We start from the raw sequence: 14,939 nt of genomic DNA on the forward strand, positions 1-14,939 counted from the left end.
ATATATATGAATTCAAAGCAGGAATATTCCAGTACCCCTTTATTCATATTGGGAAAAAAAACAAAACCCAAAACCAATCTCTTTTGAAACTCCAGCATTTGTTAAGTATAGGTAGTCCTCGATTTAAAACCGCAAACTGAGCCCAAAATATCTGTTGCTAAGCGCGACGGTTGTTAAGTGAGTTTTGCCCCGTTTTATGACCTTTTGGTTAAGTGAATCACTGCAGTTCTTAAATTAGTAACATGATTGTTAAGTGGAACTGGCTCCCCCCACTGACTTTGCTTCTCGTACGTTTACAAAAGGGGATCACAGGACCCCAGGACACTGCAATGGTCATAAATGTGAGTCAGTTGCCAATTGTCTGAATTTTGATCACGTGACCATCCCCAATGCTTATAAGTGTGAAAGTCTTTTTTCAGGTGCCGTTGTAACTTTGAACGGTCACTAAATGAACTGTTGTAAGCTGAGGACTTCCTGTACTGTAAGAGAGGGACAGGCTTCGTCATAGAGCAGACATGTCAAACACAAGGCCCGGGGGCTGGATCCGGCCTGCGAAGTGGTTTCATGCGGCCCGCGAAGCCATCCTGGAAACAGTGAGGGAATGGCCCCCACTGCCTTGGCCCTGGCCCAGAGACCCTCCTCCTGCCAGAGACCCTCAGATCTGTCCCACTCCTGCCCAGGCCCCCTTAGGCACCCTTGATGCGAACGATGTAGAGCTGGCCATGCCCACCCAGTAGGCCATACACAGTCTAGCCCAGGGGTCGGCAACCTCGGCTCTTTTATGACTCGTGGACTTCAACTCCCAGAATTCCTGAGCCAGCTATTTTGGCTGAGGAATTCTGGGAGTTGAAGTCCACGAGTCATAAAAGAGCCGAGGTTGCCGACCCCTGGTCTAGCCACACCCACCCAGTAGGCCACGCCCACCCTGGCCACACCCACCCGGCCCCCTGAGGGCAACTGCAATGTTGATGCGGCCCTCAATGAAATTGAGTTTGACACCCCTGTCATAGAGGTTTCTCTGACTAAGCACCTGCATTTTAACCAAGGTATACTCAACATCAGGAGCCCCCAACCTTGGCCAGTTTATGACTTGTGGACTTCACTTCCCAGAATTCCTCAGCCACCCCTGCTCTGCATAGAGTCCCTCGGGAGAAGGGCGGTATAAGAACAAATAGAGCCTCCTCTACTTTTAAATTTACCTGGGGAAAGCTTAAATGGGAAAAGGTGTTTTCTTCTCAGATAAAGGGAGGAATAGCCAGCTTTTATAACAGTTATCCAAGAGATGTGATTCCGAAGCCGGGGTGAAAGCCACAGTCAAATCTATTTGCTGCTTGGTTGTTGTTGTTGTTGTTTTAATCGAGCTGTTCTACTGCCAAACATGAGTGAATTCCATTTTGGCATTACAGCCAGAGATCCTTCTTTAGACTTTCTTTAGTGACCATCTTTGGATTTTGTAGTGGCCAGTTCCATAAATCACATTAACCTTAGCCCATCAATGTTTAAAATGACGTAACGACAGAGCTAGTGTTAATGTCAGTTGTGAACTTGCCTGGCACACCAGTTTCAGTGACTGAGGCGCGGTGCCATGATTAGACAGCAAAATATCCCTGTTGTACTTTTTAATTGAGCCTTAGACGAAGTTTGCTACTTTGGCACCACGCGAGATGTTCTACCGCTATCAGAGCACACAATCAGAGTCAAGGGGAGCTGAGACTCAGTGACGTTTATAGTGCCAAAGATCTGCCATGCTTGATGTTTTTTCTGACTGCCAGCAGCTATAATAATAATAATAATAATAATAATAATAATAATAATAATAATAATAATAATAATAATAATAATAATAATAATAATAATAATAATAATAAGTTGGAAGCGACCTTGGAGGTCATCTAGTCCAACCCCCTGCTAAGGCAGGAAACCCTATACCATTTCAGAAAAATGGCTGTCCAGTCTCTTCTTTAAAACTTCCAGTGTTGGAACATCCACCGCTTCTGGAGGCAGGTTGTTCCACTGGTTAATTGTTCTAACTGTCAGGAAGTTTCTCCTTAGTTCTAAGTTGCTTCTCTCCTTGACTAGTTTCCATCCGTTGCTTCTTGTCCTGCTTTCAGGTGCTTTGGAGAATAGCTTGCCTCCCTCTTCTTTGTGGCAGCCCCCTCTCTAGGGTTTGGGGCTGAAAGAGACTATTTTCATCCCCTGCCTGATGTCTTTTAAGTGGAAATCTCTGGGCTTGAACCTTATGAAGAGAAAATACCTGTCCTTCAGTTGTTAACCTATCTAAGCTCTTTTTAGCTTGGCTCACCTGACATACCACAGCAGAGACCCCCAACCTTTTGGGCACCAGAGACCAGTTCCATGGAGAGATGTTTTTCTGCGGACCGGAGGGGGAGTGGTTTCATGTGCTGCCTGCATCCCGCAGATGGGGCTTCGCTTATTTGCACGGCTAGGGTTTCTGGCATGCCGCGGACCAGTCCCGGTCCATGGACCAGGGGTTGGGGACCCCTGTACTACACTATGCCATAATCTGGTTTATGAAATGTTTGCTTACTAAGTGATACTAAGCATTATAGATTTTAACCAAACTCTCCTTACCATGCAGTTTCTTCTCATGATTCAGTAAGCCGTGTTTAAGCAAACAATGGTGGCGATGCGTGAATCCAGCCTTCCTTTCTCCACTCTAACTGCCCTCTTCGTGGTTTAATAAGGTGGCACATGATTAAGGTGACAACTTTGTTGAAACTTGTTATTCTTCCATGATGGCAGGACTGCATAAACCTGGGGTGGCCCATCGTGACCTGAGTAGCCAGAATGTGCTGGTGCGGGAAGACAGGACTTGTGTCATAACTGATTTTGGCTTTGCCATGACACTCCCTCTGCGACACAAGCAGTCGAGAAAAGGTCCTGCAGAAGCTATCGTGCACAAGGTACCATAGATGGCATAGGAAATTCAAGAGAGATGCAAATTGTTTGAAATGTGATCAATAGTTCTTTTTCAATGAATGTACTTGCATTGAACTTCAAGCTCCAGGCATCTCATATAAAAACCTCATAAAATGATAACAATCATCACAACACAGTTCAGTCAATAATAACAACAAGAGGCTATCCTATGATATTTATTCCAGTAGAGATGCAGAATCAGCATGTCCGATTCCAGCACCTCATTTGAGGTATCATCACGTCCTGGTAGTATCATATAGTACTTAGAATTACCTACTGCTTTGTAGTGCTTTACAGCCCTCTCTAAGAGGTTTACAGAGTCAGGATACTGCCCCCAACAATCTGGGTCCTCATTTTACAGACCTTGGAAGAATGAAAGGCTGAGTCAACCTTGAGCCCTGTCAGGACCGAACTGCTGGCAGTTGGCAGAGTCAGCCTGCAATACTGCATTCTAACTACTGTGCCACTACGGCTCTCTCTCTCTCTCCCCCTCCCTCTCTCCCCCTCTCTCTCATATTGTACTGTTTTGAAATGGACTATATAAAATTTGGGCATAACCAGTATTTGCTCCAAGCAAGCATTACACATAAGCTGCCTGCATCTTTCATCGGAATTTTCTCTAGGCAGGAGCTCAACGCTACATAGCTCCTGAAATTTTGGACGAGAACCTGAATCTGCAGGACGTGGGCTCTGCACTGAGGCAAGCTGATGTCTATTCCCTGGCACTGGTGCTGTGGGAGATCCTGATGAGGTGCTCTGCGCTTTTCCCAGGTAAACCATTATGGAATTCCCTAAATCCCAGCCTGCAGGGCCAAAGACCTTGGCTGAGAATTACAGACATTGATGTCCAGTCGGTTTGCCTTTGCAACCATTAAATTGCCAAGGTCCCTTTCAAAGAATGATGGGAAATGTAGCTTGATGAGAATTCTCGGCTCCCACCATTGGCTGGCTGTAATGAAAAGACAAAGTGGAACCTGCTGTTTGTGCCAAAAGCAATTGTGATTTGTGTAGAAGAAAAATCCTGTCCAACATTTTAGGGAAAGATAAATGTATGTTGCACAACAGAAGGAGGGAGCCGCTATAATGAAAGCTTCAGTGCAAGCTGGAAGAAAGACTGCAAACTATCGTTGCCCATATCTCTTTATTTTTATTGTTAGTTATCTTGACAGAAAGGTGGTGTGTGTGTTTAAATTTTCTATTACAGTAAAAATAATATGGTCATGGAGAAAATTTATCTATAAGCACATAATCAGTAAAAAAAAAAAACCTCCTACAAGGATATATCTATGAGGATAACAGGAATTAAGTCCAACTTGAGATTTTCTGTATGTCATGGTAAAGTATATTCTTAACTTCGAAAGACCATGGATGAATGCAGAAGTGTCCTCTGAAGAACAGAGAGGATGAACTCCTTTCTTCCTTATTCTTGGAAAACTCAGAATGCCAAACTTTTCTCTATTAAGCTAGTACTAAAGCAACTTAAAGCAAGGTTCTAAGTATGGAGCTTCATTTGAATTCTTCCTCCAGTGTTAAATTTCTTCTCTTATTTCTTGCCATACCATTGCATCATATTCTATCCCTTTTTGGTATCATTATGGTGATTATTATTACTCTGCTGCTTTGCATGTGCCTTGAGAGCTTCTGCACCGGAGACAAATTCTTTGTGTCTCCAATCACACGGCCAATAAAGAATTCTATATTCTATTCTATTATTCTATTCTATTCTATTCTATTCTATTCTATTCTATTCTATTCTATTCTATTCTATTCTATTCTATTCTATTCTATTCTATTCTATTCTATTCTATTCTATTCTATTCTATTCTATTCTATTCTATTCTATTCTATTCTATTCTATTCTTCTATAACGCTCTCTACATGGGGCTGCCCTTGAGGACCACTCGGAGGCTTCAACTGGTGCAGAATGCAGCCGCGCGAGTTGTGATGGGGGTTCCTCGATACTCCCACATAACACCTCTGGTCCGCAAGCTGCATTGGCTTCCGGTTGCCCTCCGGGTGAGATTCAAGGTGCTGGTGATGACCTATAAAGCCCTAAATGACTTGGGTCCGGGATATCTGAGGGAACACCTGCTGCCGGCATCAAGCTCCCTTCGTCCTGTGCGCTCCCACAGGGAGGGCCTTCTCAGGGTGCCGTCGGCAAAGGATTGCCGGAGGGCGACACCCAGGGGGAGGGCCTTCTCTGTGGGCGCTCCTGCCCTCTGGAACCAGTTACCCATAGAGCTCAGGACTGCCCCTGATTTTCGTTCGTTCCGCCGGGACCTGAAGACCTGGCTCTTTGAGCTTTCCAGCCAGGACTGAGAACTTTTAATTTTTAACCTATTGCAATTGGGGTTTTAATTAGAGTTAAGGGTTTTAGATTTAATCCAGGATAATTTAATTTATTTTAATTTGTTATTAACTTTTGTATTGTTACATTGTCTTAATTGCCTTGTGAATTGCCCTGGGTCCTACGGGAGAAGGGCAGTATATAAATAATAATAATAAATAATATTCTATTCTATTCTATTCTATTCTATTCTATTCTATTCTATTCTATTCTATTCTATTCTATTCTATTCTATTCTATGCTGTTCTGTTCTGTTCTGTTCTGTTCTGTTCTGTTGTTCTGTTCTATTCTCTGCACACAGAAATAGACACATACAGTTTATATATGGTACAAAATCATGGTTTGTTCAGCCATACTTTTTAGAGTACAGCACAATTTCTGGATCCAAACAATACAATAACCATATGCTTTACCAAGAATGAGACTGAGCAGCATGATGTTTGAACCCAGCCTTAGACTCTTTAAGAGATAAGGTTGCAGGGGAAGGGAGGCAGCAGACAAAGGTAAGCCCTTTGCTGTTTACCTTTTCATTGTTTCTACTGTTCAGCCAAGCAGTGCAACTGGCAAAGGGAGATTTAACTCTCCTGCAAAGCTTATTCGGCTAAGCAGCAGAAAAACAGTTCTCCCTAGCTTCATGTGTTTTAAAACTTAAGTTTTAATTAAACTTAATTCATTCTACCCATCTTGAAGTTAGCAAGTTTGAGAAAACATTTGTTTTAGCCGCACGGTAAAATAGCAGAGAAATAAGGCAGCAGGGGTCCAGAGTGGGTAATTCTTGGGCAGATGGGTGTGAGAGATTGTGGGGAGATTGGGAAAGAAAAAAATTGGAAAGGAGAGCTAAACAATCAAGAAACGGGAGGCTATTCCGTTGGCAGCTTATCTTATAAACAGCAACTTAGTCCAGGTGGCGAGGAAACAGGGGGAGAAAGCATTGCAAACCCTTCAAAGAGACTCTGCCTGAATGTATTCACTTCCACCGAGGGTGGGAAATTCCTCTCATAGTTTCCCAGATTCTGCACTTACCCAAGGTTAAACGTTAAATATACCTTACAGGTAGTCCTCGACTTAACGACCTCAACTGAGCCCCAAATTTTTGTTGCTAAGTGAGACGGTTGTTAAGTAAATTTTGCTCCATTTTTGCGACCATCCTTGCCGCAGTTGTTAAAGTCAATCACTGCAGTGGTTAAGTCAGTGCCCCAGTTGTTAAGTGAATCTGGCTTCCCCCATGGACTTTCCTGCTCAGAAGGTCACAAAACGTGATCACGTGACCCCAGGACACTGCAACCGTCATAAATAGGAACCTGATGCCAAGCATTTGAATTTGGATCACGTGACCACAAGGATGCTGCAATGGTTGTAAGTGTGGGGGGAAAAAAAGTCGTAAGTCTCTTTTTTCCAGTGCCATTGTAATTTCAAACAGTCACTAAATGAACTGTTGTAAATTGAGGACTACCTGTACTAACGTCTTGGTAGTTCACTCATCTGAGTGGGTTTGACAATGGGGATACACTCCTCGTCTGTTTTGAAACACAAGACTTATTCAGTGTTTTCCACCTTTCTTCGTGACTTATGGACATCATTTTACTATGTTCGGTTAAAAACTGTTTATTTCAGTTTTTGTAAGCTTGGGCTTGTGTAATGCATCGTAGTATCCAGTTACTTTCTGTCTTCTAATGGCTTTTTTCCCCCAATATTCTTCAATTTTTCCAAACATTGTGTCTTCTTCAAAGAGAGTTGCAGCTTCATTATGTGCCTTAAATAAATGAACTTTAGCTTCATTGTTGGTGTTAGGGCAGACTATCCTTGTACTCCGTAATGGGATCCTACACGGAAGACATAATACTTAATAAGCTTTGATTGTTCTTTTGGGGTTTATTCAATCCCTACAGTACTAATGATATCCAATTTTCCTAATATGAATGGTATGGTTGATTCTTTTCTCTCAAAAGGTGAGAATAGTTTTAACTTCGACTGGTGATTTCCCTACCCCCCTGCGTCCCGAAATGAGAATGTACAAACATCTGCTCATTTCTTCCAGGTAGTTTTGGGAGTGGCCTAAATAAGGTGTAGCCTCCGTGGAAATTGAGGGGTTTTTTTCCCTTTGTTTTTTTTTAGGATCAATTCAATTATTACTACTTCTAAGTAAAAAAAAGGGACGCGGTGGCTCAGTGGGTTAGGACACTGAGCCTGTTGATCAGAAGGTCAGCAGTTTGGCGGGTCGAATCCTGAGTGCCGTGTAGCAGAGTGAGCGCCTGTTACTCATCCCAGCTTCTGCCAACCTAGCAGTTCGAAAGCACGTAAAAATGGAAGTAGAAAAATAGGGACCACTATGGTGGGAAGGTAACAGTGTTCCGTGCGCCTTTGGCGTCTAGTCATGCCGGCCACATGACCACGGAGACCTCCTTAGACAAGCGCTGACTCTTCAGCTTTGAAACAGAGAGGAGCACCGGCCCCTAGAGTCGGAAACGACTAGCAGGCATGTGCGGGGGAACCTTTACCTTTACCTTTAAGTAAAAAAAAGGGATTTATTTATTACAGGTTGTTAATAATCTTATGTATTGCATAAGGCTATCACAAGGAGGGGGGGTGAGTAGGAGTTTTTATTTGTATTTGAATCCAGAACTCACCTCTGTGATTGTATCACGTTACCACTAACAAGTTTTGATTTCACAAATCTAGTACAGTGAGGATAAATAAATCTCCTTTATTGTTTTGAGTGCGTATGCCTTTTTGAGGCAGCTGTGATGGCAGAGCTCTGCTGAGCCCCAAGGCAAACGCCTCAGACTGACTGTCCCATGGTGAGAGACCTCAGGACTCTCGCCCCAACTGCTACTATTGAGTAGGAGCAGGAGAAGCGGGGGGGCAGGGGGTGTCCTAAAGCTCCTGTTTTTCTGCTATGGCTACAGTAGCAGGTCTGAGTCCATAGTTATCTCCTCTCTTCCCCCCCCCCAGCTTCTCAGTCTCTCTTCCTGACTGAGAAGAGGTACAGAGGAGTTTGGAGATGGCCTTGAAGAAGGGACCCAAGGGCCATTTTGTAAACATCAGCTTGGCCCAGATTTGGGGTGCAGGCGGGAAGAAAAAGTCAAGCTAGTTGCACCTGGGTAATATAAAAAAGAAAGAGAGAATCTCATTCAAGTTTTCAAAAATTGACTAGCATACCCTGTAATAATAAATAAATAAATAAATAAATAAATAAATAAATAAATAATAATAATAATAATAATAATAATAATAATAATAATAATACAGTAGAGTTTCATTAAGGGACGTGGTGGCTCAGTGGGTTAGGACGCTGAGCTTGTCGATCAGATGGTCGGTAGTTTGGCGGATCGAATTCCGAGTGCCGCGTAACAGAGTGAGCGCCTGTTACTCGTCCCAGCTTCTGCCCACCTAGCAGTTTGAAAGCACGTAAAAATGCAAGTAGAAAAATAGGGACCACTGCGGTGGGAAGGTAACAGCGTTCCGTGCACCTTTGGCGTCTAGTCATGCCGGCCACATGACCACAGAGATTTCCTCGGACAAGCGCTGGCTCTTCGGCTTTGAAACGGAGATGAGCACCGGCCCCTAGAGTTGGAAACGACTAGCAGGCATGTCCGGGGGAACCTTTACCTTTACCTTTAGAGTTCCATTAGTTCACACAGTGTCCTGGGTCTTCCTGAAAAGAGCTGATAAAGAGGAGGCTACAGTGCTGGTATAGACAATTGAGGGGACAGCTGGCTGTGGGGGAGCAGCGGTTTCGCTTCCTTCCCTCCCTCCCTGCTACTTGCCTGCTGCAGCTCCTATCAAGGCCCCAGGCAGTATTAGTTTGTTTTTTGCAAGATTTAAGGCAAAAGGACAGGAGGAGCAAGGTCGAGATCCAGAGCCCCTGTGCTGGCAGCCTCCAAGATGCAATCACCCTCGCCTTCACTATTTGCACATCCCCTACGTTGGTATGCAAGTTTAGAAAGATTTTAAAGCCTATTTTTGAGGAGTCCTTAGTGCTCTCTAAGCTTGGTTTTCTTGCAGATGTTTCATTATGCAAACTGGGTAATGTCATCAGTGTTGATGGTGTTACCTAATGTGGGTAATTAAACCTCTGCAAGGAAACAGCCAAGCTCAGAGAGCACCAAAGGACCCCTCATTTTCAACCCTGAACTACAAATATTCTTGGTAAGCCTATTTTTGTTTACTAACCGGAATCTACTACCTGGCTATCTTCCATTCTCACCTATCTCCATCTCTCCCTTTGAAGGGGCATGAGAGGACCTGTTTTCTGTCCTTCATCACAGTCTCAACCAGTTGCACTAATAACCGAGATCAGTTCAACATGCTGAAGTCATGAAAAGTCAAAACAGCCACTCCTTGCATGTTTGAGGCACCACGCTGTAGCTTGGTCTGATTTCGGATAGTGGCAACAGTTATTCCTGTTTTGTTGCAGAAGGATGAATTTCGCCTACCTTGGATAGCCAGCTGTGCCAAGATATAAACAGGGAGTGGTGATAATGGTGCGGGGTATGCTGCCATCTGGTGGCCATTTAGGAGCACATCCTGCCCTCGATCAACAACAAATGCTGACATGTTCAGCTTGAAAGAATGAAGCAGAACTGTTGACTTCCGGGGTGGGATTATATGATCTTAGTCCTACTGAACTCAGCCTCCTTCTGCTTCCTCTCCTCTTTCCCTTCTTCAGACTTGGTGCCCTTCTAAATCACTTGAGACAAAAGGCTTCTGTTGCTTTGAGGCATCATTTCCCCTCAGTGCTGTGACTCATCTCTGTACAAAGAGAAGGGGTCATTGATGGAGGAGCATGAGCAAGAGCAGCCCAGCCTCTCTGGGCATCATCCAGACCCCCAGTCTCCTAGCAAGACCCACTGCTAAAGAGAAAAGATTGTTGGAGGAGAAAATATTGCATTGTCCAAGCCAACACGTTGGAGCTTCTATCCAGGGAATGGGCAGTGTCCTCCAAGCAGAAGGTTGGATTGGGATATACCAGCTGAGCGTGTGTTACTGAGAGGCCACTAACATTTAATAGAAGTATGCGTCTGCAATATGAAAGTTTTTATCCCTCTAGTCTACAGCACTATTGCTCAACCTTGTCAACTTTCAGATATGTGGACTTCAACTCCCAGAATTCCTCAGTCAGCATACTGGAAGTTTAATTCCTCAAGTCTTGAAATTGACAAGGCTGAGAAACATTGCTTGCTCTACAGGTAGATCGAAGAACTGCACATTTTTTGAGACTAAAAAACATCTTTGCCCTCAGCAATGAATACAAGGCTCAACCCCTAACAGCTGACAGGAGGAAAATAGGCAGCAACACACTTAAGATTCCTTTTGGCACAGTGACTCCCATCAATCGCTTTCTCTTGATAATACTGTATTCAGTACAACAAGCATAAAAGGATAGCTGCTCTGTGTAGGAAGGCCTTTCCTTCTGTGAACCGGCTCAGTGGGTGTCAGTAAACACTAATACCAGGGCAACGTCCTGGGTCTCCCTTTGCAGGTAGTCCTCAACTTACAACAGTTCATTTAGTGGCTGTTCTAAGTTACAATGGTTTCACGCTGACGACCTTTGCAGCATCCCCACAGTCATGTGATCAAAATTCGGCCACTTGGCAACTGGTTCATATTTATGACGGTTGCACTGTCTTTGGGGTGTGTGTGTGTGTGTCATGTGATCCCCTTTTGCGATTTTTGGACAAGCAAAGTCGATGGAAAAGCCAGATTCACTTAACAACTGTGTTACTAACATGGAATTCACTTAACAGCTGTGGCAAGAAAGGTTGTAAAACAGAGCAAAATTCACTCAACAACTCACCCAAAATTCACAGCTGTTTTGTTTCACAACCAAAATTTTGGGCTCAGTTGTCGTAAGTCAGGGGGCCTTCAAACTTGGCCCTTTTAGGACTTGTGGAATTCGACTCCCAGAATTCCTCACCCACGTAGGCTGAGGAATTCTGGGAGTCGAAGTCCAAGAGTCCTAAAAGGGCCAAGTTTGAAGACCCCTGTCGTAAGTGAAGACCTACCTGTACTAACAGGTTGGGACTCTGAACCCAGGGACAACCACTGTCCAGCGATGCAGCAATCACTTGGATGTGAAACTCTGTTATAGAATGGGTACTGTGAAGTGTGAAGAAGTCAGCTGAAGCAATACTTTGCTGTTCATGCGCTGGATATGTTTGGCACACCCACACCCATGGGCGTGCACACACACACAAGACCTGCTTTAGTAAGAGAGCCCATTTTTGTCTCTTCAGAGAACAGCACTCCTGCATTCCAGCTTGCCTATGAAGCAGAGTTAGGTAGCAGTCCTACATACAGTGAACTGCGAAGGTTGGCTGTGGAGGAAAGGCGAAGACCAATTGTCCCGCCAGCTTGGACAAGATTTGGGCAAGTATGTTTAAGCCACAACATACATAGGCTTGAATAGGGGGCAGTAGGCTTTAGACAACCTGTTGGAAGCCACACTCCTAAAGAGGATGGACCAGGAGTTGATTTTAAGAAATAGAATGGGTCCCTTAAAGCCTGCAAGGCTAAGGGAACCCAGCTTGTGCCTTAGCCCTGCCCCTCTGCCAAAAAAAAGGGGGGGGGAAGGAGAGAACATTGGTTGAAAAGTTGGTCCCGTCAGTTCTGGAGGCCACAGATAGGATGCCCATATTTGACTCTTGGGCAATATTTTTCCTGAGAAGCTGAGGAGAACAAAAATGCTGCATAGCTGATGGAGATTTGGGGCTATTAATTGAAAGGTGGACATAGGCAAGAGCCCTGAGGCCCTTTTGCTCTTACAGCAACACAGCAAAACCTTGGACCCAGTCCAGATGCAGTAAAAGGAATGGAAGGGATTAATATATGCTTCTAACACCTGGGATTTTAGTACAGGCCTCTTTAAGAATCTATGATACTCTACTGTAAGGCAGGGATGGGGAACTATGGCCGTTTTATGACCTCTGGACTTCAACTCCCAGAATTCCTGAGCCAGGATCAAGCATCCAGTTCTGGTCACCACAATAGAAGAAAGATGTTGAGGCTCTGGAAAGAGTGCAGGGAAGAGCAACAAAGATGATTAGAGGGCTGGAGGCTAAAACGTATGAAGAAGGGTTGGAGGAACTGGGCTTATCTAGTCTAGTGAAAAGAAAGACTAGGGGGGCGGGGTATGATAGGAGTCTTCCAGTATTTGAGAGGCTGCCATGAAGAGGAGGGGTTCAATCTTATTTTCTGAAGCACCAGAAGGCAAGACAAGAAAAAAAAATGGATGAAAACTAATCAAGGAGAGAAGCAACCTAGAACTAAGGAGAAATTTCCTAAAAGGTGAGCACGGCTTGCTTTCAGAAGTTGTGGGTGCTCCATAACTGGAGGCTTTTAAGAAGAGACTGGACAGCCATTTGTCTGAAATGGTGTAGGGTTTCCTGCTCTGGGTTGCACTAGAAGGCCTCCAAGGCCCCTTCTAACTCTGTTGTTTATGTTCTAAGTCTTCTAGTAGGCGTTCCTGTTGTCTCTTCTTCACAATTGCTGTTCCATCTTCTCTCTCCAGGTGGCTATTTCCTTGCAAGAGCTCCTGGAAGACTGTTGGGACCATGAACCAGAGGCTCGTCTGCAAGCCGAGTGCGCCCTGCAAAGGCTGCAAAGGCTGGGCACTGAGGATCTGGTGAAAGAGTACTGAAGCCAAGGCATGTTAGGCTTTCCACTCAGAATTGCTTACAAGAACTTTATGTTTGGCTGAGAACAGCAAGAGGCCTTTAAGACAAGTCCACCCAGGTCCATTTTCTCAATAGGACCTTACTGGAACATTGTCAGTTGTGGATGCATTTTTATAAGCGCAATCCACTAAATCAACTTGAATTGCATTTGTTAACTACTCTTGGGTGGGGGGGGGGCATCCTATACCAAACCTTTGTAGGAAGTCAGCATCCCCGCCCTCCCCAGAGAATGAAATATTTTGGCGGATATTAAAAGAGGCCGAATATTATATTTCCCCAAAGGAATAATGGAGAAAAATCTTAAAAGGCAGAAAGCAGTCTCCTTACCCCAAGTGGAAATTCAGGAGGCCAGCTCTTTTAGAAATGCAGATTTGGGGCACACCATTCATAAGCAAAACGCCTTCAGCCTCCACAGCTCATGGGATTAAGAATTTACATTCCCCCACCCAAAATCCAAAGAACATAATAGGACATAATAGGGTTAATCCTACACCCTCTTCAGCCCAGCAAAAGACACAAAAGCCCAGCTCATTGCACAACCCAGAAACATTTTCACTTCAAAGTCTCAGAGCCCTATAAAGATCCATCCACTCTCAACTCCATTGGGCGGCTGTCCCAGAACCACCTGCTGCCCGTGGTTCTGCCTGCTCATCAATCAACTGGAACCTTCTTTCTAAGCAGCCTCCATTTTTATTTCCAGCATCTTAGCCTCCATTTTATTTACCCCCAGCTTGGAAATGGACCTGATGGTTTTTCTTTCAACACCTTTGACCCTGGAATTTTCATAATATCAGTTCCTCCAAGTAGCACAATATCTTTCTGGAACGTTAAGCACCCTTTCTTCCAAAAATAGCTCCCAGTGAACCCAACGGGACATTTCTGAATAGATACTGTATGCATGGTTTATAGCAGAGATCCCCAAATCTTGGCCACTTTGTGGCTTGTGGACTTCGAGTTGAAGTGGCCACGGCTGGGGACCCCTGGTTTGTAGCAGGGGTTGCCCGAATGCAAAAATTAGCTTTAAGTGAAGAATTCAGATTCCTAAGAAAGACTCTTATCTGGAATTGCTGAGAATTGTGGAGGCGCAGCCCAACGCATCTAAAGGCATAGAATTGGAAAAGATTGTTTTATTCTCTTGCACGGGGGGGGGGAATCATTCTTCTGCCTGCATCCAACTCAATACCTCTACACCTTCTTTTTGCAATAGTTTGTTACAAAAATTTTGTTCAAGATTGTTTAGGATTATATGTCCTAATTGATAGAGGGACAGTCATTAACCTGAGTCATTAACTAGTCAAGGAGAGAAGCAACCTAGAACTAAGGAGAAACTTCCTGACAGTTAGAACAATTAACCAGTGGAACAACCTGCCTCCAGAAGCAGTGAATGCTCCAACACTGGAAGTTTTTAAGAGGAGACTGGACAGCCATTTGCCTGAAATGGTATAGGGTTTCCTGCCTGAGCAGGGGGTTGGACTAGATGGCCTCCAAGGTCCCTTCCAACTTATTATTATTATTATTATTATTAAGGTGAGATGCATTTTTGATCTGATGGGCTGTCCAGTCTATGCCTGTTTTAAAGGGAGAGAAGGATGGAAGAGGGTCTTCAAGCAGACCATCCAGAGGGGGACTGGGAGGGAATCAAGTCACCTGGTCACCACCACAAGGTAGTGAGGCCTCTTATATTTGTACTATATCTGCAAATCTTTTTTTCTTTCACCCAGGTTTATAAACAAGCACATCCAGGCATGTATATTTCTTAACTCTTTTGTTCTTTGGTGCTCTTCCCCCCCCCCTTTTTTGCCACATATTCTTTTGTGGTCCCTTCTCTTTTCTTTCCTATTTTATCTAGCTTTTGTATTAAAAATAAAAACTTCAGCCGAGGCTGTTTTTAGTTTATTTTTAATCTCTCCAGAATGTAATCTGAGGTCATTGTTGAACAAATATATCACAAGTAATCTAGGTTTTACATTGATTTA

At 44.1% G+C, this 14,939-nt stretch overlaps 1 protein-coding gene across 1 annotated transcript in view; it reads left to right on the forward strand.

Annotated features, from left to right (window-relative positions):
- Nucleotides 1-13,442, forward strand: part of AMHR2 (anti-Mullerian hormone receptor type 2) — a gene marked incomplete at its 5' end in the record, with an annotated part of 32,786 nt that extends 19,344 nt beyond the window's left edge. The window contains 4 exons of the mRNA XM_081318975.1: nt 2,764-2,924; nt 3,564-3,711; nt 11,524-11,660; nt 12,798-13,442. Of these exons, the coding sequence (XP_081175101.1) occupies nt 2,764-2,924; nt 3,564-3,711; nt 11,524-11,660; nt 12,798-12,926 (575 nt within the window). The 3' untranslated portion in view covers nt 12,927-13,442. The remainder of the gene's footprint in view (nt 1-2,763; nt 2,925-3,563; nt 3,712-11,523; nt 11,661-12,797) is intronic.
- Between the last annotated feature and the right edge of the window lie 1,497 nt (nt 13,443-14,939).

This window comes from Vipera berus (assembly GCF_964194415.1).
Source record: "Vipera berus genome assembly, chromosome: 2".
NCBI lineage: Eukaryota > Metazoa > Chordata > Lepidosauria > Squamata > Viperidae > Vipera > Vipera berus.